The sequence below is a fragment of the Solea senegalensis genome, linkage group LG9 (assembly GCF_019176455.1).
Source record: "Solea senegalensis isolate Sse05_10M linkage group LG9, IFAPA_SoseM_1, whole genome shotgun sequence".
NCBI lineage: Eukaryota > Metazoa > Chordata > Actinopteri > Pleuronectiformes > Soleidae > Solea > Solea senegalensis.
The window spans coordinates 14,214,328-14,239,939 of record NC_058029.1 but is presented as its reverse complement, the minus strand read 5'-3'; the positions used below and the strand labels follow the sequence as shown (position 1 = coordinate 14,239,939).

At 39.9% G+C, this 25,612-nt stretch overlaps 1 protein-coding gene across 1 annotated transcript in view; it reads right to left on the bottom strand.

Annotated features, from left to right (window-relative positions):
• Nucleotides 1-6,632: 6,632 nt before the first annotated feature.
• Nucleotides 6,633-25,612, bottom strand: part of cdkal1 (CDK5 regulatory subunit associated protein 1-like 1) — a 207,508-nt gene continuing 188,528 nt past the window's right edge. Inside the window, exons 13-15 of the mRNA XM_044034474.1 lie at nt 24,285-24,368; nt 19,763-19,927; nt 6,633-7,038 (exon numbers count right to left, since the gene is read on the bottom strand). Coding sequence (XP_043890409.1) covers nt 6,877-7,038; nt 19,763-19,927; nt 24,285-24,368 — 411 coding nt within the window. The 3' untranslated portion in view covers nt 6,633-6,876. The remainder of the gene's footprint in view (nt 7,039-19,762; nt 19,928-24,284; nt 24,369-25,612) is intronic.

Here is a 25,612-nt window from a genome sequence, read left to right as displayed (position 1 = left end):
CAGTAAACAAGACATGAAAGAGGAACTCCTTGTTTTCACAAATTTGAGGTTAATACTTTTATGCAAATGCATTTTTTTTAATCACAACAGTTTTTTTCCAGCCACCTCAGTTACTTGCATGTCACAAATGTAATTAAATTGGCACTAATTTCCACTGTCATTACGCCCCAAAAAAAGACACACAAGAGACCGCTTTATTGTCCACATGAGGGTCACAGGACACGTGAGGTGCACACCACTAAATTATGATTTTTTTTTTTTTTTTCTAACAAGAGACTTGGAAGAGAGACAACAAAAAAATAGTGGAGGTTTGTCAACAGTCAGAGAATTATGTGTGGCTACACGACACACAGTTACCTGAGATTCCAAACTGTTTTCCTCGGGAAATGAAATGTTTTAAAGATGAGAAGAACACAAACCTCTGCTCCTGATAAATAATGAGCACAGTGAACAACGGGCGTGTTTACCATCTCAGAGTGAAGCAGCGTGTGAAGAGCTACGTATGCAAATGATATTGTGTCCACTCCAAACAGGCTGTGCACATATATTCATGGAATACTGTAAATAAATGTCAATTATAGTCAACTCGTGTGCAAACAGTGACTGTTCATGACTGGAGGAGGAAGAAAAGATACATTTTCAGTCCTTGTTTCTCAATATTCATTTAAGTAAAAAGGTAGTGGCTACTAATTCGGGCAGTAACACACACTCTTAGACTTAAGGCATTCTCTAACCTCTAACCCCTTACCCTAACCTTATCCTTAAAACCAGGTCTTAACCACCTAAAAGCCATTTAAAGATGCAAGGACCAGCCAAAGATGTCCTCACTTTGTATGGTTTATATACAATTGTTGGTCCTCACAAAGTCACAAATAAAAGAACACACTCACACACACACACACACACTTACTGCATGCTTCGGTGTTAAAACAAAGGCGCTCTGATTCTGAAGTATTTCAGTTGCATCTCCAACATTTTTGTATCTGTAAACTCAGGAGAAGCTGCTGCAGCTTTGACTGACATAACTGACAGCAGAAACACAAAATGTCAGATTTCTCTCTATAATTTAGATTTAGAAAAACCAACAACAAAACTAAACAAGGTACGTTTTAACTAAAGCATGAGGGGAAACGGCTGCACTTCTCTTCCTTTTTTTTTTGGGTTACACATAAAAAGAAGTATTTTATGCAATAGATGAGACAATACTGTATACGTCGATCAATGAGACAAATCTTTTTTTTAGACGTTTTGTTTTAAATTTGAAGGATTTCTGTTTACACTCAACACGACTCACTCTCTGCTCCATGAAGATTTCCAGGCAAACACACAAGCGGGAGCTTCATGAAGAACACGGCAAGGAACTTTACTTCGTTAGGCAGAAAGGAAAAGGTCACCGTCTGAGATGGCGGCTAATGAGAAGCTCTGTCAGCAGCAGCTAATGTCAACATCTTCTGCCAGTGGTTGGCATCAAGTTCTGTGGCTTGAATTCATTTCACCCGTTCAGTTTATTCTGACCAGGACTCGTCCTCAAAAGACTAAAACTTGTTCCAAAGTTTACTGATGTTCCTTCGATAAACTCAGCATTAATAACAAAAACGTGAGGCTGTAGTTCTGAACAGTTCTGCTTACACGACACAGCAGGAGCTTCTCAGCTGGGCGAAGATGAAATTCAAACCAACCAAAGCTTCGAAGCCTGTCAATAAGGAAAGAGTCCAGGAATGACAACATTACTTTCTCTGTTGATGGAGAGAATATCCAGTTGTTGGCAGAGCAGCCCGTGTGAAACCTTGGGAGAAAATACACCGCTGAGCTCTCATATAAGCACATACTGTAGCTCAATCTGCGACGACGCAGCTGTCAGGAGGCCTGGTGAAGATAGACCAAAGCCACCTTCCTGGGAAACTACAGACCTGATGCAACAACAGCACAGAGGATGGATTTGAAGGCAAACAAAACATGCCATAAAACGAGAAAAGCACTCCAATTACCACTGAAGACATGGAGTTTGCATGTTCTCCTCGTGGGTGTGTGGGTTCTCCGGTGTTCTTCCCACAGTCCAGAAACATGCAGATTTGGGGATTAGGTAAATTGAACACTCTAAATTGACCGTAGGTGTGTGAGTGACCCTGTGATGGACTGGCAATCTGTCCAGGTGTACCCTGCCTATCGCCCTTGTCAGCTGGGATTGGCACAGCTCCTCCTCTTGTGGAGGATAAAGTGGTAGAAGATGGATGGATAGATGGACTCTTTTTTCAAGCTGAGAGACTCAACTGACCCAATCACCCAACAAGCCAGGGTTTGAGTCCAAACAGGACATAGATGGAGAGCTGAGCAGTACATCAGCAATCGACGCACACATCGCAACAGGAAGTAGTTGGGTGTCTGCAGCGGAGTCCGACTCCCAGGATGTGATCAAAAGCTTCAAAGAAAGAAAGAGAGGAAAGAGCTGGGGGTCTCAGAAGTCGGCAGAATGGAGAGGAGGAATCCCTGAAGATCAGAGCTGTGAGCCAACGGCAACAAGGAAGATGGAAAAACTAGGAGGCAGTTGTGAATAACACCATGACCTGGGTCCACATGTGGAAGGATCCCCCAGGCAAGACTGAGCTTCCTAATAAGGTCCACATATGACATCCTTCCAAGTCCCCAGAACATATTGTACGTCTCTGGCGCGGCGGACGTGATGTTGAAAACTTCAGCCTACAGCACGTCTTGATGGGCTGCAAAATTGCTTTGTCGCACGTTTGGTACAGATGGTGCCGCGACCAAGTGCTCCCCGAAAACTGGAAGAGATGTTGGAGGAACGAAGGATTGAAGCTCACAGAGGCAGCTGCAGATGTGTTTGGTCAGGAAAGAAGCTGAAACAGAGAATAGGAACAGGAGAGAGTGGTCCATGCTGTCTCAGAAGAAGAGACTAAGGCTCATATAGGTCCAGCCACAGAGAGTGGTTGGAAGACCCCTGATTTGAGACCTCAAATATAATTTTAATAACGTCACAACCACAGAGGAGACAGGTGGGGAACCATGGTTTTCACTACGTGGCCGTCCTTAGCAAATGCATAACATTAATATCCATAATAAGGCAACGCACTTTCAATGAATCACTGGATTCATGCAGCTATGTATTGAATAAATAGGTTGGTTTATTGTTTCTGCTTCAGCATTATTAATAACTGTGACTATGAGTAAATATATCATTAATGGATGTCAGAGGCCACTCTGATGCTTCTGTTTTTCATAAATAATTCACTGGGGGAGGAAACAACTCACACCTGACGTTAGCACTTCTACTTTTGAAATGGCAGAGATATTTACTGTAGCTGATTTCAGTTTTTATATCACGTGCAGCAAAACCGTACTAAATAGATAATCACGCTAATCTCTGTTCTGACGGGAAATAATGATGATGCGGCTTCAGGCAAAACAACACGCTTAAATAAAGTGATAAATAGATTGCGCACAAAGATCATGAGTCACAAATATCCAAGTCAAACCCAAACATGTTTTAGCTGTTTGTTGTGTCATTAAAAATAAAATAAAGAGAAATAGTTTCCTGTTGTGTCCTTCAGTACGGGGAGAAACAACATGGTCCTCCTGTTTCATCAGCTGTAGAGTGTTAACCTTATCCACGTGCATGTCTTTGTAACTTGAGCAGCATGTTCCTGCTATAACTACACCAAGTTTGGCCTTTTTCACGACAGTGAACCGGCATCGACCCGTCTACTATTCTGGTTAGTTGCCATGACGCATGTCAGCGATGACATTAAACAGTGGTGAGGAACCCGACGCGTCAGTTTACTATTGTGTTATTATTCGACTGTACCGCTGCAAAGAGATTTGATTGTATTTCTGGGTTTGAATGGAGGTTTAGAAACGACTTACGGTCGGAATGATTTCTTGTTACCAACTTCAGGCGAGATCAACCATTTAATCCCGACATTTTACCTAAGCTACTTTATGATGCTGCACTCTTAAGGAACACGGCCTCCTGAAATATTCACTGTCTCACAACATAAAACACACCAGCGGTGTGTACGTTCTCCTGCGAGCCGAAGTTTAAAATACTTAAATCACTGACATGTAACGGCACATGGACGAGACACAGGCAGGCGTATTAATGCTCAGCCTCCCGTGCATTTCTCTTACGTCCAAAGTTGCTCCGTTTCACATCAATAGGACTTCACTATGCAGATGACAAATTGACAACAGCTGCAAGTGAGGCAAGGATTTCAGAAAACTCTCGCTTTTATTGGAAACAACTGAAGTGAATGATGTGAAGTGAATAATGATCTCGTTCCTATGGCTCCCACCTCAATATTTCATAATAAGTGATGATCTCCCAAACATAAAGGGTGTCGTTGCATCCATATTTCATCGGATAACATTGCAGTGTAACTGACGTACACGGGGAGGAAATGTGCTTACAAAGCATCAAAAGAACTGTCACACAGTATGGATGGCTGCAGAATAATATAGGGCACCGCTGGATGGATGTAACAAGCTTCATAGCGACACGCATCATTTGATCACATAACACAAAGCTGGTGTGAGTGTCTATGTGTAAGACACGCATCAATTGATCTGGTAATATAAAGCTTTGGCGCTGGTGTTTGTGTGCAAGTTTGCTTGACGTGCATCATTTGCCCGTCTACTACAAAGTTGCAGGATGCTGCGAGAGAGAGAGAGTGAGTGTGTGTGTGTGTGTGTGTGTGTGTGTGTGTGTGTGTGTGTGTGTGCATCGGCTAGGTAAGAAAGTCAGGGTATACCCATGTGCATCTGTATGTCAACACAATGGGTGACATGCATCATTTACTTAGATAATACAAAGCCAGTGTGCGAGTGTGTAGGCTACAAACAGTGGTATCTCTAACAAGAGGTCTTTCTGAATGGGAGAGTGATGAGTCCTGTTACTCCTGAGCCACACACACATGCTGGTTTTCTGCTAAATTAAGCATCAGACAAACCTGCAATACAATGCACACCTTCAGACACAGGAACAAGCTCACAAACAAGCTTAAAGAGACACTTGTGACTTGGGATGCATCCTGGATTCATACACATACACACACACACACCAGATGCAAATGCAGACTCGGTGACACAGACACGTGTGCCAGAGCAATGTGACACATAAATTGGGGCATGCATTATTTACTGTCTGGGATTTCAGAGAACACGCTGCGACTGTTGTACATCCAAAGAAAGTCAGACAGAATCTATGCATGACAACAAGGGAACGCTGGAAAGAAACACTTTCACCATCATACTGTAATTCTCCGAAAGGATCTTGGCAGTAAATCTGGTACAATGGCCCATTAGTTCATACACAAACTGATTTTGCTGTTTAATTTACTGTTTTTAGATGGTTGTTGTTCCGGCCTCCGAACATAGGAGGATGCTACAAGTCTAGCCAACTACTAATTTGTTTTTTTTATTAGCAAACTCATCATTTCAAAAACAAAAATGAACAAAAGAAAAGGGTTGGAGATCCCAGCAAAAGATAAGCGCGTCCCCAAAAAGAAAAATAGAAAAAGAAAAAAAAAGTACCAACTGAAGAGTGAAATGATGTAAACTGAGGAGAAAAATCAACGCCATTTCTAAATGAACAAAAACTACCTGAGGGGTGAGAAAGACAAACAAAGAGCCCTCCATCCGCTCACTCTTTCCTCGTCCTTTTAAACTTCCCTCCCCACGATGACACCTTCTCCCTCTTCACTCACAGCGCGGGGACGCAATCACTGAAATGAAGCACAGATGAGTGGAAAGGAAAAACAGAGGGGAGAGAGAAAGAAGCTGCAAGCAGCCGCACATAACAATTGTGACAAATAAAACTATACATGTGTCAAATATAAGTCCACATATATCATCAGAATAGTTACACATACTTTTAACCTTTTACTTTTAACCTTTTTAACCACATACTTTTAACCTGGATTCATGTTGCGGCCGACCAGTGTGTCTCTGACTTTGTCTCTGACGTCACAGTATTGAAATTTCTAAATAAGTTAAAAAATGAACTCCTTCTGAGACAGATATGCAATCCTCTGTCTTAACATCTGAAACACTTTTATTGCTGCGATTCATCTGTGTTTAAAGCAACATTTAAGTTGTGGCCAAAATAAAATGACCTCAACAAACCACGTCCAACATTTGAACCAACTTTGAATATTCAAAATAAATACTGACACTAGTACTTCATTAGTACTTCACAGTCCTGTACAGATTATTGCTCGTGTTCACAGAGTGTAACCAATCCATTCACCTCTCTGAAATGCTGGGAAAAACCTACAGTATATTTACGGAACTAAAAAAAAAAGTTGAACAAACTAATAAAAGACAGTTGAATCATCCTCACACTCTGGTACCAATAGTTGAGCTTCAGAGCAGTCATTTAACAGCCTGCAGGTGGACGAGACCAGGCTGCAGTGAGGACGAGACACACAGTGGACACTTGATTACTGCACTTTAAAAAAATGTTCAATATATGAAACTGTACTTCTAATTAAAAGATTCCAATTAAACTCCAGTGAAATTATGCAGTCATTTTAAAAGTGTTTGACTGAAATGACATCACCGGATTCAGAGCAGTGTAACTGTGCAAGGAAAAGAAAGACGGCCATAAAATGACTGCAAAGTGGTGAACGACTGTGTATCCTTTAATTAAAAAGTAACAGCATTAAAAACAAGAGACAAAATATCAGAGAGAGAAAAAAAAAAAGTATAATATTCATGACTTCATACGTGTCATTCACTCCCTCGGGTTTTCTCTTTGGGATAATTTCAAACTGACTGAAATGACGTGTTAAACAGGATCTAAGGAAGGTTTCACTCTCCTTCCCTGGGTTCACAGTCTGTCCTCTTCAAACTAAAGCTGCTCCGTCAGAACAGTTTCTCCACGATAAAGGCCAAGACGGCTGCGAACAGTGTGAGCCCGATTCCCACCTTCTTCACTACTTCTCTGTCTAGACTGTAAGAGCCGACTAACAGGATGGACGACGAGGTCGTAGAAGCAGGAGTTCGGACGCCGTTGGCTACATGTTCCTGTGGGAGAGGAAACACAAGGAAATTAAGAGAAAAACAACTCAGACTGAGATGAAGGGGACGATACTGAGTGTTTCCGTCTGCAAAGAAATAAACATTTCTCAGGTCAAGTACAGATGACGAGTTGACAGCAATTCAGTGGCAGATATGAACTGATATGAGGTTCTTACTGTACTGCTCATTCAGAAAAATATGAATACTTAAACTAAAAAATAAATGAATAATGAAGTGATGAGCAAATTAAAACATAAAGGCTTTGGAATTAAACTGTCTGCAAACCATAACTAATGGATATTTGTATTAAGCGATGGGACGATACCAAACGATGGGAACGGCATTCTTTAAAGACAGTGGTGAGTGAAGGAGTCCTGTTTGTTAGGATCTGCAGTCTCATCATTAGATGCCGCTAATTCTTACACACTGGACGTCGAATTAAATAAAAGCAGATGCATGCAAAGAAACAAACGAACAAACAAACTTCAAGTCCCTGTCTCTCTTTAATCTACGTGTTGTTGCACAGAAGCTCACGGCGTAAATCATGTCCATAATGATCAGTTAGCTTTAGATTAAATAAACTTTTCACATTCATCGTCAATGAAAGGAAGACACTTCATGGCAGCGGAGAGTAAACAGGTGTTTGTTTGTTTACACGTGTTGGCCACTCTCATAAATGTTCACCACTGAACACAAACACACAAAAGATTATTTCACCACATTGATCATCGTCTCAAACATCTTCATAACATTCTGAGGGAGGGAGGTTATTACAAAAACTACAAAAACCCTCCCTAACCTGCACTCTGGGCTTCCTCCTCATCTTCCCAAACTAACACTGTGTCTGTGTCATTGAAAAATCGTTGAAAGTTGTTATTAGTCACAGTGAGTGAAGATTAGATAATTCAGTTACTGTATGAGTATGGTGTTTAAGTTCATTTTGAAAGCTAGGAAGTAGATTTTTTGTTTGTTTTGTTTATTTAAGATAATAATTGTGGTAATATTTGGACAATATTGTTAATGTTTAAGTTAAATTAAAAGGTAGCAGAAGTAGGACAGAGAACTTCGGTAAGTCATTTATTTTCCGTTTTCTTTTTGTAGGCAACATTAGGTTTAAAAACAGGGATCCATAAATGTTTCAGTGGCACCACAGTTTAGGCGAGCAGAGGCATATAAACAGGACTTCATCATTCCGTCCTCTTTCCTCCAACTCTGGAAATGAACAGCACAACACAACACTACACAGAATTTTAAATGTGCGGCTTATTATAATATTTTGTGGATGAAAGCCCTCATAAAAAGCGGCCGTTTCCTTATGCAAATGAGAGCGTTTCAATTATGACGCCATTATATACGTGTAAATCAGTTAATGCAGCTTTGCTGGGATCCAATTATTACAAAGTGATGTCAAGTGAATCGCACACGGTTGTCAAGCAGGAGCTCTGACATTTCTCCCTTATTGACAGTCATTCAGTTGGTAATCGTGAGTATTGATAAGCAGTCTCATTTCTCCGTGCACGCTCTCATTGATCATCATTTTGTTTGATTACACATTTATTTTGTCTTATCTTAATCTCGGCATGTGGAGACCTGTGATGCAACTGCGAGCAAAAATCCAATTGATTTGCTAAACAAATAAATAAATAATTGTATTTTCCTCATTCAAGCATTAAACAAATTAGATGAGAGAACTCACACAACATCTCTGGGTGGAGTGGAAATCAATCTGGATGACCTTGTGGTAGTTCCTATATGCCTCCTCCTGCATGACAGATGCTAAAATGTCTTATCACCACAAAGGAAGGTATGCAGGCTGATATTGAGCAATTGATCAGTGGCTCTCCAGACTGACCTTTAAGCAAGTTCACTGGGGATAACTATAAGAGGTTTGCCTTTGATATTTACCAAAGGTAGACTGTCTCCTTCTCTCCGTCTGTTCCCTTCCTCACTCTCCCCCTCAAGTATCTCAACTCTCCACTTATCTTTCACATTCACAACACATTCTTTCTTTCTTTTTAAGGTGAGATTTAATTATGTTTACCATACTGAACATGTCTTTCACACTTCTGCACGAGTTAAACTCTTTAAACTAAAGTAATCGACTGCAAAAGTTGTATTTATATATGCAAACCTAGTGCACCTTTGACCAACGTGCCGGGAGAAAAAAGAATGACAGATTTTGTGGAACATAACACCTACCCGTGTGTGCAACATTGAGCCTAATTTAAGTGAGAGTCAGTGCACACCTACACGTGTAACGTGCTACATGGTTGTGTATACGAGCAGCTGCACGGTGTGTGTGTGTGTGTGTGTGTGTGCACGCTGCCGCTCTATCCCTTACATTACACCTGCTCCCTTGTCCTTCCCTGATGCTTGTGAACACTACCCAGCCACCCACTCTTCTCTTCACCCTTGCTGCTGAATGGTTTCCTCTGTTACTGCGCACAATGGAGGAAGGATACTATGACTGGCAACGCCTACATGACACATCCATAGGTCACTTACAGTAACTTCAGACAATGGGTAAAGAAGGATTCAGTGACAAGAGGTCTGGTCGACGCATCCACATTTGCCTAATGTGAGGACCGTTGTTGGATTTCCTGATGGTGAAAGTGATACAGTTTTTGTTGTTGTTTTGATGTTTGAAAGAAAAAACAAAAACACAATGAGGATGTTTTCAGTGTGAGTGTGTGCTGGCAGTCAGGTCAGGTCACAGTCATTGAGCCTCATTACTGTCAGTTTATGATGCTCATGAGCAACACTATATGCAGTTAGGTTACACAATACGCCTTTTACAAGGGTTTCAGTGCCGACGCATTTGATATTCTACTGTATGAGTGAAGTGGTGAATAAAGCTGGGGACACTCTACACAACTTCCACAGTCGTTGCCCATTATGAAAAGACTCGGAGTTCACACTAACCGACTGGTTTGAGCAGATTTTTTGATGACTGAAAGACTGGGGGTCACATATTTAACGACTGCGCCTGATGAGGGTCAACTGAACACATTCAACTCTCGCAAGAGTATGAGAGTGACAGTTTAACCCTCTTATGACCATCATGATAATCAAGCCACCTGGATTTCCTGGAACACCAGGAAACGTTTTCCTGAGGAGTTTAAGATCTGTATCACTAGTTTCATGTCTTCCTCTATAGACATCGCCAATTTTCCTAAATGATGATCCCATTTAGAGGAAAATAGACAAGAAAGCACAGCACATATGAGTGGGCACCAGTGTGATTGACGGCTAAGACTTAGGTGGCTGGTTGCTGATTCCTAAGGGTGACATAAGGACCATTTGTCACTTGGGTTTTCATCATCATTCATTTATCTCTTATTGCTTTGAATGAACGAATAATGAGAAAGGATCCGTTTATAAATTTAAATTTAAATTAAATGAACCAAATAGTACAACTTAAAATTCCTGCTTACATGAGACACAATGAAGATTTAGTGTAAAGTGAGACAAAAGGTGAAGCTGACTAAGAGCTAAGGGGAGGGTGAATCTACTTATCAGTCTCTCTGCAGGTGTCTTTATCAACAGGGTGCCACGACAGAGACTGAATAGTACAGTCTCAAATCTATTACTAGTAAGGAGGATAAGTGAAAATCCAGTGTGCCAATGTGCCAGTAGGTGCATGTCAGCACAGTGGGAGATAGAGGAGAGCAGATAGTAGAAGTGAAAAACTGAGAGGAAATGAGGAAAGGGTGGAAAGGAAGAAAATGGAGCAGGAAAAGATGAGAGTTACAGCATGTGTGTGTGTGTAACTTGTATAGGCCTGTGGTGGATAATGTCTGTCTTTCTGCTCACAGCAGTAGAACTGTCAAAGTAATCCTCTTGAAATTCATCTAACCCTACACCAGGGATACAGAGAGGTGAGCACAGCAATGTACTTTTTCCTTTTCCTGCCAGACTTTACAAACATTCACCTTTTTTTTTTTTTTAAATCTCACATTAACACAAAAAGATCAATATTGAGATACACACACGACACAGCACAAAATCCAGACAGCACAATGTGCAGCGGTCACATTTCTTACACGATCCTCACCAGCTGTCACTGTCACTCCAGACACACAGAGATCTTAGACAGTGTGTGTGTATGTGAGTGAGTGTCTGTGGGTTTGCATTAACAGAGTGATGGGCTCCTTAGTCACGGGTGATGTAACAAAGCCTCTGCTGCAGTAACTGTGCCCTGCAGCTGTATTTACCACTGGACAAAAGGATGAGAAGAAAATAAAGCGTGATTACACATAAAGTTCCTATAAAAGATAAATGGCTTTGTTGGAGTAAACTCTATCACGGAGTGATAGTGTGCCAGTGCCGCTGTTTAAAGGTGGAGATTACACCACAAAGAGTAAAAGAGGCTCAGTGTCTGAACTTGACTCATATGTACTTTTTGCTCCATCCTCTCTGTAATCTAGAATTTCCACATCAGTTGTCACAAACATGTTTCCTCGAGCGACGTTACAAGTATCCACGCAGCACCTTTGTAACTTGACTCAAGCTTCATCATCGTATTTTTTAACTGTCGTTTTACTCCTAAATGAAAACACGAGTTGAGTTTTGGTTGAGCAGATTGTGTCGGGTCACTTTTTCTCCAAACTATGCAACACAAAGAAAGCAGAAGTCGACACACGCGGGACACAACAGGCGTATTTAAATTTTAACTACTGTTTGGTTTTAGCTGTTGTCTTTAGTGAGTCAGTTGAGTTGGTATCCAGTCCCAGCAGTTAAGTGAGACAAAACACAACAGAGCAGCAGCAGCAGCAGCACCTGTCAGGAGGGGTGGAAATGTATGTGTATTTGTCCTACTGATGTCACAGTTTGGTGAACACATCTACATCTGACTGAGTGGGTAAAAAAAAGAGACTCACAATGACACACAATCATGCAGCTGTCCTTTTAAGGACTTTGCATTCATGTCCATTCATTTGGACAGCCTAACCAGCCTTATTCCTAATCTCAAAGGAATACTTCACTGATTCGCATTTAGCGTTGTATTACTAGAATAGAAGTAGTATTTTTGAAAAATGTATCAAAATGAAAATGAAAAGAGTCGAGAAACATCTTCATTCCTTTTTTTTTGTTACGTGCCCACCAGTGACACTGTAAGCGCTTTTTAGACCCACTCGTAGGGGGCGGGACCTCATTCCAGAACGTAAACAGTGGCCGCCATCTTTGCTAACAGTTACACTAACAGGACCAAGTGTCACTGGTGGGCAGGTAACAAAGAAAATAATAAAGATATTTCTCAACACAGGGCACAATTTTTCAAAAATACTACCCCTATTCTAGTAATACAAAGCTAAATGCAAATGGTGAAGTATTCCTTTAAGCATAACCAGCTAGTGCTTAACCCTAATCTTAACTTAACCACAATTCAAATCTTAGCCCTAAACTTAACCACTTCCTCAAAAATGAGGTTCAGGACCAGGCTTTTGTTCTCCATGAGGACGACCGGTCCTGACAAAGTAATTGTTTATGCTAGAAAAGGATCGACAGAGGTAACAAATACAAGCCCCCGACATAAACACTGATGAAACAGCACACTGAGCTTACTACAACAAGACAGTTAAAGTCAAAATAAAAGTCATCTATGAGAACACGGGAGAGAAAAGGTAAAAACATGTCCTTAAAAATATTACTCAATAGCTAAACATGATTTTCCTTTTCTGCGACACGGCTTTTGATTTGAGTTTTATCATTTACATCTTCCATCTGAGCTTCAGAGACAAAGCTCAGAGCAAAGAGCATTTCAAACCCTCTGATATTTAAGTAAACAAAACAGAACAAGGCTGTGTAATGCCATTTGACATGATGGGTAAGACTGCTGAAAATAGATGCTACAATTTTGAAAGCTTAACATTTACTCTTTGTTACCGTGACTTGGTTCGTCAAGTGTACATAAAGCGCAAGCCACGTAATATAATTTGATAATTATTTTATTTGCTTAAAATAGCCATGGCTGCTGTTTAAAGACATGACAAATTATTTGCTACAAGAGTAAACAAGGCCAAGCAACGTCTCTTGATATTTTAAATAAATCTTGACCAGAAAAGACAGCCTCGTCCTTGATTCGTTGGTCTTTTCCTGACAACAAACTCGACAACGTGTGCTGATAACGCAACAACACATAATAATTGCAAGTCAATACAGAGGAGTTTGATTGTTTGACATGGAAGACAAATTTCGTACGAGCCTTATGTCCGATTGCTTCTACTGTTTATCTTGGGCATATGTGTGTGTGTTTTTTCTCTTTAACACAATCACTTTGTTTCATACAGCCTGAGGCTAGACAGAGTGTGCCAGGCACACCAGGGGAACTGAGCATCAGAGTCTGTGTGCCTACAAAAATCAGTGCGTTTGTGTGTACATGCTTTTTGCAGTCTATAGGATTAAGTATCATGACGCAAAGTACCAGCACCAAAGTACCAGTACCAAAGTCGCCAAGTCAGTCTATACTACCTGACCATGTTAATGTGGTGTGTTTTTCAAAACATTTCAAATACACACACAGAAACGTGGGCTTCATTGATCAGTATCATCAGTTATGTTTATTCTAACTTTGCTGCAAAATGGTCAGACCTGAGAAAATGCTAGTGCTAAAGCATAAAGCAAAATCTGTAGGTTGGTTGTCTCTTAACCAGAGAGGGAAAGTGCATATGATGCTTTCTTACCATCAAGGCCTTGTCAGGTTAACGTCCTATGTATATTTCTAGCCTCTTCTCATATCACAACAGTAACTACAGAAACAGGTCTCCACTTAAATGTTAAATGTTCACAGAATGAGCTGCAAAACATAATTTTACTCCAGACACTGCCTTCTTTAAACCCATTCAAAGGCATTTTATGGACCGTCATAAAAGAAATGTGTTGTTGTTTTACATAACCTCTTTGAGGGGCTTGGATTAAGGACCTTGTTGGAATGGCCTGTACACTTCTGCACTTTACTTTATTATATATCTCTTTTTTTTTTAACTGTCTTTTAATTACCTCCTTTGAACTTTTATATTCTGCTGTGACATTTATATCTGAAATTGTCATGTTTCTGTTACTATTGGTACTATCTAAGCAGCTATCTTGACCAGGACTGGCTAACATGGCTAACTAGCACTCTCAAGTTTGGACTACTTTTGCTATATTTAGTGAGAAAGAAGTGACTCTATAAAGGTGAAGTCGTGCAACATGTTTGAGTGATTTAGCAAAGCTAACACTCAGCAAAACAAACATGTTTTTTTTTTGTTTTTTTTCACCACTGCCGTCAGAACGGCAGCATCTCCAGTGCAGCCTTCTGGCTCCGTAACTGACAAAAACTTAAGTGAGCTAACAGTCGTTTTGGTTAAATGTGTTGCATCTTACTCCATGTGCTGTTGGCATCACATCTGAGAAATTATAATTCATGTGTTTTATAAGCCCGGGGACAAAGTCAGTCAAGCAGCAGCCACAGAAATCAGTCCAAACGAAAGAACATGACTCAGCTGATGTCGCTGGGCTGTCGCCAAGTTTCTTAAAAAAAATAAAAAAATAAATCTAAAGTCTTTCACTGCAGTGGAGTTCATTAGTTTAAACGGAAGACTCTGCCCGCTAGTGGTGTGGTAAAAAGTACACTCTTCATGAAAGCTTTTATTCTCACACACCTGCATTCAGGCATCCTCAGCACTCGATGTGCACTAAAAGTGTCAATAAGTAAATTGAAAAGCAGTATCAGTATCGATAAAATCCCATTGATACCTGTACCTACACGTGATTAAAATAGAAAAAATTCAAATGGCAACAAGGGAAAAACAAACATGATGAGACATGTCAGAGAAAACACAGGAGAGAATGTAAAGGAAAGAGGAGCGACATTAGATATGTCAACTGCTGTCAGACACCAAAGAAGAGATTCAAGATAAACAAAGAAATAAAAAAAATGGATAAAGACACAAGGATTTTGGAAAAACAAACAGTTACTAGCCCTGAAAAGAAAAATAAATAAATTCTGTCAACATGGAGAGATGGTGTTCACTACTCCTACTCCCCCCCACCACCACCACCTCCCAGCTCCTCCACATCCACATCTTTTTTTTGTTCCGTCTTTCATACAAACTGTCAATTTGCTGTCTTGTGGAAGGAGCAGAGCTATTTTCTTCTCTCTCGCCCATTCTCTCGGTCTCCTTGAGAAAGTATGCTGTGAAAAGAGCTGATTATTGGATGGCACTCAAGCTGCTTTCCTGTCTCCTGATCTCTCCGTCTACCTTGCTCTCCCTCCCTTTCATTCCTGATTCATTTTTTGGCCTCTCTCTGTCTCTCACACATACCTCTCCCATTCTATCATTTAATTTCATCTGAGGAAGAGGACTGGTGAAGATATACTTTCTTTTTTCCTACCTTCACCATGCTTTTGAGTGTTTTCTCTGCTATTGTGCCTTACTAAAAGACTCATTACCGGCCTTCCTCTTCAGTGGAAAGTGCTATTTCTGTGAATGAAGGACTGACAGACAGAATGGTAGAGATGGAGAGGTAGATGGGGCAGAGAGAGAGCGAGAGAGAGACCTCTGTAGAAAGATGCACTATATTGCCATTAAGAGGATCTCTCATTATGCCGGCTTTGCTTGTTTACACTGAATCAAACAGGCTCACGTCGCACTGCTCATGTGTATGTGTCAACGTTCCATGTAGAACACATAAGTGTTCATACCTGATTTTAGCATCTATTTTCACAGAGTTGTGGAGCATAAGGGCAAAACAACAATGCGTCCAAAGTTTTTATTTTTAAATAAAAACAAGGCAAAACAGCAATTAGGAGCTTATCAAGTGTCAGAAGGCCAGTGAATCACCATGTCAAGGATACCAGTTTATTACAGAGTGGCCTTAAAACCCTGTCTCTAAGGAACGTATGTTCTCTTACATTATGTTGTTTTTGACATATCACAATAGTGATGAAATGTACACGTAATGGAGCCAAATTCTTGATCAGAGGTGGAGTGGTGTGTAAAAACGAGAGTGAAATGTGCAGCAAGCTGCAGACCTTGAGCTGTTTTTTTTATAGACATTCAGTGTTTCAATGCTGTGGCATGTTTATGTTTTAATGTCTGAGGACATCCGATTTTAATTCTTAGTGTTTTTAAGTTGAAAAAAAACTTTTCCTAGCAATAACCAAGTGCCTTTTTTGTTTCCGAAACCTAACCAAAGATTCATACCCAGGAAGTATTCACCCTCATTTCTGCCAAATGACAAAAGTGCTGCACTATTACATGGATGTGCCTGTCTGTAGTTAATAGCGAGGGTTAGGGAACATGATTTTAGGAGACAAAGGACCTTTCATCCAGCAATCATCCTGGAGATCAGTGTCTTCAGATTATATAAACTGGACACATAAAAAGCTTAACCTGAGGGGTTTTTTTCTGCCACCCAAACCCTAAGGCATGCTGAGCAGTGCACCATTAGATCAAAATGAGGATATGCTTTATTCATCCATCCATTCATAATTCCTAACCCTGTATATATTCAAACAACACCCATACATCTATTCATCTGATGTGAACATCCGAGCCATCATGTTTCACATCCATGGATCCATGTCTATCTGTCCACTTTCAGGTCCATCCATCCACATGCTTTCACATGCTTTCACATGCTTTCACATGCCACTCCTCCATAAACCACTCCATCCATCTATCTATCCGACCATATTTCTACATTTTTACACATTAGAGTAAGTGGTTGCTGGTGTGCAATCATCTGTCTCTCTCTGTCTCTCTCTCTCCATCTCTGGAAAAAAAAGTATATTTAAAACATTTTTATTTGACAAATGGACATAACAGATGCTGCTTATCCAATCACAAATATATCTCGTTTCATTCCCTCTTTCAACACTCCTGCGCATCTTCACATGACACAACAAACCAAAGACTCCACCCTCCTATCCACTCCTTTATTCTGTTTTTCTCCCAGTCTCTACTGAAAGCCTGTAATTATAGACCTTGCCGCAAAACATGGGGGGTGAGTGTCCATCTGCCTTTGCCTAATCACACATTCATCTCACATATACACATTCAGCTCAGTGTGAGGTGAACTCATGCAGAGACTCATAGAAAATAGATGGTCTTCATATATGTACAGTGCTCTGCAAAAGTCTTAAGGCACCACCAGCTTTGTTGTTCGCCTGTACGTCAAATTCTGTGATCACTGGCGTTTGGATTGGAATAATGTGAAAGTTGGTCTTGCATGTTGGCGAGTTTAACTCACACAACATGTGAACGTAAGGCTCATGTAATGCTCTTGAATAAATCTAGCATAAGAGACCTTTATCACAGCAGATATGTATCAATATGAAATAGCAGAACAAAGGGTTTTCTGGTAACACTAATTAGGGTTGCACTCCAGTTTTAAGAGAGTCAGGGTTGTGCTATTGTTCAAAGGTAAGGGTAGGCCACAGAGCTAGATGTGCATGTGTGTGCATGAGTACTGTACGTTCAATCAGACCTTTTCATTTATTACACAGGAAACACAGCTGTTCAGTAAATCATATGCATGGACCATAGGGTACAGAAACTGTGTCTCTGTGTGTGGCTTACAAATATTGCAATGTTTCCAAGTCATTAGGTCACTTATCTATTAGCTCTGGGCTCCAGTGCCACTCTTCTATCATTACAATGCAGGTCATAAGGACTATGGATAACAGATCATCAGTGGCACCCATGGAAATCATTGAATAGAACAGCCTGTTAATTGCCAATATTATGCCGTGGACAACAGAGACGAGCGTTACTCCACATCCACCACAGCAGTAGAACACATAACTGCCAGTCGGCCTCCAAATGTGTCGGCTTCACTGTGGCTCTCATTCAGCTGCACTGCCTCTTTCATCATTTCTTCCCATTTATGAATCATACCCTAGAAAGTGCGAATTTAGGTTCACTCTCCCTTACTTATTTTACATTTTTCCAACTGTTATTGCAGTTTAAGGCCATCACCCAAATACATCAATTTTACACTATAACAAAACACTGCAAACAGAAACCAACAAATCATGTGTTCTATTCAGCTATCGACATTTCAAGATGTTGCCTAATGCAAAAACTATAAGTGGCGCACACTCAATGGAAGACAAAGTCTTTCTCCCGCCCCCTCCACCCCTCCTGTCAACCTTTCTACACAATTTCTCATCTGGTACAAGACATGGAGGAGATAATGACTTTACCTTCATTTCCCTCTGAAAAGCCCCCCTGAGAAACATTCAGACCTTAAAACTGATGTTAGGAAATATCTGGACAAAGGTTTTTTACCGGAGTGGGACCAGACAGAGTGTGAGAAACAGTATGTTGTGCATGAATATGTGAAATGTGTGAAGAGAAATTGCCAAGAACAATATTCTCCATCGTTTTGTATATTCAAGAGTATATTTGTATGGGGATGTCTTCAGAAGAGTGTACATATTAGGGAACTCGGCCTGCAGACTTTATGAGGTAACTGAATGTACAAGGTCTAGTCCCCACTGCTGAACTTTTCATTGCTCGGTGACGTGTTGCTTGGCTTTCTGTGAAACCTTTCCCATTCCTTCTTTTTATCTCATTCTCTGCCAACCATTCCTGTCACTCGACATGCCTTCCTCTTCATTAGTCTCTCTCTCTCTCTCATGTCTCTGTCTGTTCCTTGGCTTCCCTCCCTCTCTGTCTGGCAGTAAAGGCTGATGAAGTGTGAAATTAGAAAGTGTATCATATTCTGCTCTGTGGCTCCATGTCCTGAGCTATAAGCTACAGCTAGTCAGAGTGAAAAATTACATGCAGTGAAACAGATACATTACCGTGGTGTGTGTGTGTGTGTGTGCACTTGCATCTGTATGTGGTTGGATGGAAGGAATAGGACAGTTTAGCCAGCCACAGCTTATCTTAAATTACTTATCTCAGGCCTGATACACTGGTGCTTTTGCACAAGCTGCAGAGGCAAGGATGGATTAAAAATGTGTGTGTGCATGTACGTACACACACACATACACACACAATTACAATTTGCTGACAGCACCAAATTTGAATAGCCTGCCTGCGCAACGTTTTATAGTTTTGATGATCAAAGAACAAACAGTGAGAGCTTGACAGATGTAGGAGAGGTTCTCTTGTTACCTGTAAATGACGTGACTACGTGCATGCATACTGCATAAACAATCTATTATAATTACTATCTTTTTTTTTTATAAAGACAAAAAAAAAATAGCTTGTACATATTGGAAAACCAACACATGGGAAAAATGAAGCGCAAATAAAGATGAAGAAAAGTTATATGACGTTTAACAAAAGCCCAAATCATTTGTGTTGTGTTTATAGAGACATGCAAAACCTTTCCACTGCGGTAAGGTGATTGAGTGTTTGGTTACCATGTTCCCTCTTCTGAGTGTATTTGTATTTTTAGACATGTGTGATTCAATATATTAACACAAATGTGAATTTGAGCGGTGAATTTACACATATTTTTTTTAACATACAAAATCCTTAATGTAGACTAAATAAAACTGACTTTAATGAATACTAATTTGACAAAATTTCTCATTTTTCTTGATCGAGATAAATATTGTATTGGCCGAGAGGTATGACTAACTACAGGTTTAAAACCATTCCATTACTGCTGACATCTTGTAAACTCTGATTACAACATCCTGTAACATCTCATGTGCAGTAAAGCCATGAAGTCTTTTCACCATCGTGTTTCTGTACGCTGGTCTGAATGTATGCATGTGAGCATTTACCTTAATCAGGCCAGACACCTGTCCTTTCTGAAGTGGAGTCGCAATGGAGGGTGTGAACAGTTTACTGTCTTCTACTGGCCGACCTCTCAGGAAGTGTTTCCCTGCTTCGTATATGTCCACCTCAATCATCTTCCCTTTAAACTCCGCCCTCTTTGGAACCAGCACCTGCAAACCAGGAACAACAGGCCACACACGATGTAAAATGTACGTTAAATTAAATAAAACATTAGGAAGCAGGACAAAAATACACGTTCCATTCAGGGCAGATACATATTTTACCTTCTGTTCCAACAAATTAATGACCCTGTACATATTTACTGTCAACATTTATATTTCCAATTCGAAACTACAATTCTCTTCACAACTTCAAAACAGCTCTTAATGTCAAAATCAACAGCAATAGCTGTGAGATCACCCAGTGCTGGTTTGTCTTATTATTATCACCATGGCAGCTGTCAAAGTCTTGGTAGATTATAGCAGGAAAAGAAGAAACAACAAAGTTACATTAGTGTGAGGTGATTTTGTTCTTGGTGACTTCCTCATATAAATAAAGATAACATACATATGCTTTTCCTTTCATTACTATTTACAAACTAACCCCAGAATTTATGCTTGCTTTCACATCCAGTCTCTATGGTGTTTTGAAAACTGCAGTCATAAAAGTATATGTTAATTATCATAGCTACAATAAGGGTGATCATTTGTCATTTCTTTTGGAATTACCTTGATTTTTTTTACGTTTAAATACCATAAATAAAGACTGAACAATAATGATGACAATAGGTCTGACTCGTGCTGACTCACGTCGCCTGGCGCTCTGTCTTTAACCATTTCAAGACTCTGCAGGGTTAAGCGACTGACTTGGCAGAGAATATCATGGAAGCTGGCGGGGGAAAGAGTGACTACTGTGATGGCAGGACGACACCTGGTTCACTGTTAATCTGTCAGTCTTTATCCAGCTGGTGGAATATGATAGGAGATGGAGAACAGTTCAGACACACACACACACACAACCAGCAACACACCTGCCTAATCAACACACCTGCTGCTCAACACTCTGACCACTGTGAGGGTGTGTGCCAGAGTGTGTAGACGGCAACCAGGCTGGAAGCAGAGAGGTGTGTGAGTAGTAGTGTAGGTGAGGGTCATTTGAGGCCCATTAAAGGGTGATTAAATGATGAAAGACCCTGTCTGATTTCATTGGAAACCCCCCTCCTACTTCCTCACTTACCCCCCCACACCCACAACCCAGGTTGCCAGATGCCTATTATACCTGTCAGGATAAATATCTATCCGACGATGTAAAAGTGAAACTTGTTTCTTGTTCACAAATGATTGTTTTCACGTGTTTGCTCATCCAACATTTACCAGTTGAATGTTACAGATCAGTGATGCTTCTATGCCACATTTCTGTGTCCGATATGCCATAAACTTGAGTAGCTATCAATACCAATATCAGTCCGACACCGACATTGTGACACACTCAAAATGTCCTGTGAATTAAGTGCTTATGCCCATTTTGCCAGAATAACTTTCAATATCTGGCAGTTATTTACAATTTACTGCATGTTTTATTTAGAAAAAACACCGTTGTTGTATATGAACACCAGATTTTCGAGGGGTTAAATTTGAATAGTATAAAACTAATTTAAAACAACATTGGGTTGAATCTTTAGTCTCAATGTCCAAAAACATTTTACCAACTCTCTCCTCTCTGGTGACAAAGATGATGATTTGCTGGCTTCCTGCAACAGCACGAGTGAAATCACCATAATACTATTTATTACTTTCAGCTTTCAGGACCCACTGCAAATGTGTCATCTGTGTTACCCTCAGTGTTAAAGGGTTTAAACGTCTTTTACACAACTTAGCTGTTCATAAGACTGTATTTTGTCCCGATGCATTTACCACCTAGTAATTTCAAAAACACAATTCTTAATGAGTGAACCTGCCATTATTCATCAAGAAGCTGATGTCTCCCAGTAAGACAAATCAGAAATTCAGTGATCTCCTGTGATCTCAGCGCCATCTCCTTTGACTGTGATTCTGTTGAGCTCAGATTACTGCAGCCATCCTTTTTCCATGTTTCCACATAATATTATCGAAACATGTTAGCTGGATTACACCTGCTTCACAGAGGCAGACATAACAGACAATGCACTTTCCCCAACAGTTTTGATACAACAGAATGCATAATCGCACAACTGCATAATCAGTTGCTTAAATTCACACATTTTCTTCTACAATCCCATGAATGTATACAGTGTATGTGTATATATATATATATATATATATATATATATATATATATATATATATATATATATGTATATATATATATATACATATATATATATATACATATATACATATATATATATATATATATATATACATACATAGAAACACCTTATGTTGTGTACACACACATATATACAGGAAGAGTCCAGTTTGTGCTCGTTCTTCAGTTTTAACCCCCATACAGTGTTTTCATACATACCATGCCAGGTTTTCAGACAGACAGTACTGTGCAAAGGTCTCAGGGAATTCACCAGCGTTGTTGTTTTTTAAGTCTGTCAAATTCTGAGATCATTAGCATTTGAATTGAAATGATGTGACTTAAAGTTGGCCTGAGTTTAACTCATTCAACATGTGTATGTAATACTCAAGCATATCTTGAATAAACCTGGCATAATAGACCTTATTCACAGCAGATATTTTTTCAACATGACATAGTAGGAAAAACACATGTTTTACCAATAACATTAACTGGGGTCTCACTCCAGTTTTAGGAGAGCCAGGGTCATGCTGTTGTTCAAGTGGAAGAGAAGGCCGCAGTAAATGCACTTGAAACTTGAATATTTTTATTTTAAAACTGCATACATGTTTCCCGTACTTTCACTACAGTTATCATAGCGTTTGCACAGTATTGTATAAGCCAGCCTCAGAGTGTGCTGGGAGCACACTCGTGTCAGATTGTGCACATGTATTTTCTGGATGTGTTCCAAAAAGGAGATTGAGAAACAATTATAAGCATTTATAGGTCATTATAGCATTGCTAAAAAAAAGACTTATAGTACGTATAGTATAGTATAGTATGTTGGGATGGATCAACATGTTTCAAACTAACACAAACCTGCTAGTACATCTGGCTATTGTGTATACAACCTCAGGTGTTTGTACTCTGGTGTCATGTAGCACATAGGTGTAGATATACATTATATAGGGATATACAGTATCCCCTGAGGGGACAGACTTGAGATGGAACATGGTGTTTCCATAATCTCTTTTTTTTTTAAGTCAGAGTGTGATTTAGGAGAACATGTCAAATACTTGTCCAACAAGAGCAAAAACACCAACACACGTCAACATGCTCTCCTCTTGTGTGTGTGTGTGTGCCTGTGTGTACGTGTGTACATGTACGGAGTGAGTGCACGCTCACACAACACACATGAACCAAGTGACACTTGTAACTAAAGTTTATAGCCTGCAGAAGGAGGTGCAACGGAGGAGGAGGAGGAGGAGAGGGGAGGAGAGGAAAGTGGAGGGGAGGAAAAATTATTACCATGCCGAGCTCTCCTCGCTAATAAAAAGCATAACTTCAAACATGTTTTTGATGATGGTTAAAGCATAAGGAAATTGATTTATTTGAAGATGTTTTAAAGTGAATTTTTCACAGGTTGAGAGACGGTCTTTGAAGCAGTGTGTGTATGTGTGTGTGTGTGTGCGCTCTAGGATGGAATGTTCATGTCTTTAGGGCTGACCTTAATGTTAGGAGGTGCAAAACGCACTGCTCCTATCAGCTGCCAAATGTTCTTTTACCGCAGGTGTGTGTGTGCTTGTATTTGATACCTCTTTTCCTGGCATAAACGCTGACCTTGTCAGGACCGGTAGTCCTCGTAGAGATGAAAAACCTGGTCCCAATGAGGCGGAACCTCATCTGAGGAGCTGGTTAAGTTTAGGGCTACGGTTTGAATTGTGGTTATCTTGAGGTTAGAATTAGGCATTAAGTGGTTATGGTTAAGGTTAGGGATAACGCTTTGTTCCAAATGAAGTTAATGAGTCATTAAAAGGATATCTGTGCAAGGCGGTGCGTGTGTGTGTGTGTGTGTGTGTATCTGTTCGTATGTGTGATACCACTGCTAACCTACTTTAGTCAACACAAGCTTAAGCTCCTGACACCTGCTGTGAGCACTCCTGTGACATGCAAAGCAAAGCTTCTGGTCGAATTTAGTAAGTGTGAAAATAAGGAAGAGTTGGATCGGCTTCACAGGGAGAAAAATATTCATAAAAAAAGTAGATTAATTTACAGCTTTTTTTACTGTATCTATTCATGGCAGATACAGCGTGTCGGCCAACTGAACAATTTTTGTAAGATAACATAAGAAACAGTGATGGCCAAATGGAGGGTAATGAATTGTAGAAATGTACTCATTTACCATCTTTCCTTCGTCAAACTTTATCAAACTATGATGAAGCTGCACATGAGCCATACTTGAAGGTATTTTGACAAACATCTTACCTGTTCATAGAACTTGTTGTGAGCCACATAATACTGGGCATCAAACGACTCCTCCGTCACCAGAACGTGTTGCCTCTCCCCTACCTGCACAGAGAGAGACAATGAAATATCAGTATTCACTCAGACATCAAATATCTCACATGGAAGTCGTTGTAAATATAAGGGCAGCATGTCTTCTTCCTCAGATATTGTTTCTCCCTACGCTTCCGTAGTGTCATGCATAAAACAAGACGCCGTCATTTAAAGACACAAACAACATTTAAATAAACATTCCTGATGTTTTTTCCAGGTTTCAAAGACATACAGTCGAAACATTCATTCCAAAAGACAAGTCAGGGTCTTCATATATTCATCATAATAAGGACAATGCAGATAGAAGTGTGACTCAATTTAAACTCACTTACGGTTCACACAACTGATCATTTTTAAATTACGCCAACTTTGAAGGTGAGTGGAATGATTCCTGTTCTTAACAGAGCATGTTGACAACTTTGCTTTATTGGGAGACGCAGCACAGCAATCATGCTTGATTTTGAATATATGTCTGCAATTTTGGTTTTAACTAAATGTCTTTTTGCCAAGGAAGTTGCCTCAGAAATAAAGTACTCCGCTATTCATTGAGATCCAAATTCAATCAAAGTTTTGGTCTTGCATGTTTTTCCCCATGTTTTCTGTTAGTGCAGTTCGACATTTAATTGCAATTTCAAGGTTCCCAAGCCACTTCACTTTTAATGCTTTGGCGGAGAAGATAGGGAGGAGGACTATTCAACTCCTCAGTTCTTAACAAAAAAGAAAATGGAATAAAAAGAAGGGAAAAAATACAAGGCTATACACGATACAATTCAAATGCTCGCAGAAAACAGTCTATTCAGGGCATTGGAAAAATCACATACCACAAAAAGGCTTTCCAATTAAAAAATCTAATATGGGACATAATGACAGAAGGAAGGTTTTTGTGTAGAATATTGTTGACTCGAAGGATAAAAAGAAAAAAAAATGTTGATGTTACAGTGAGCATGAATAAAAGAACCTTAGGTTTGACTGGAAAGATCAGGAGATATAGTTATGTGGACGCATTTCTTCAAAATTCAGTTTGGGCGACCTTTGCATGATGCCTTGCTTATTCAATTTTCTATTTTTGTGTGTGGAGAAAGCCATCAATTTGCTGTTTGCTGTTATTCACATCGATTAAACATATCCAAAATGGTGAAAAGTTGGTTATTATGTGTGTTCCTGTTACTGAACAAAATGTGAATGTTCTCGAACATAACATCTGACAACGGGAAAGAGAATAAGACGCTTTGCATGAACTTTTCAAATAAAAAAAA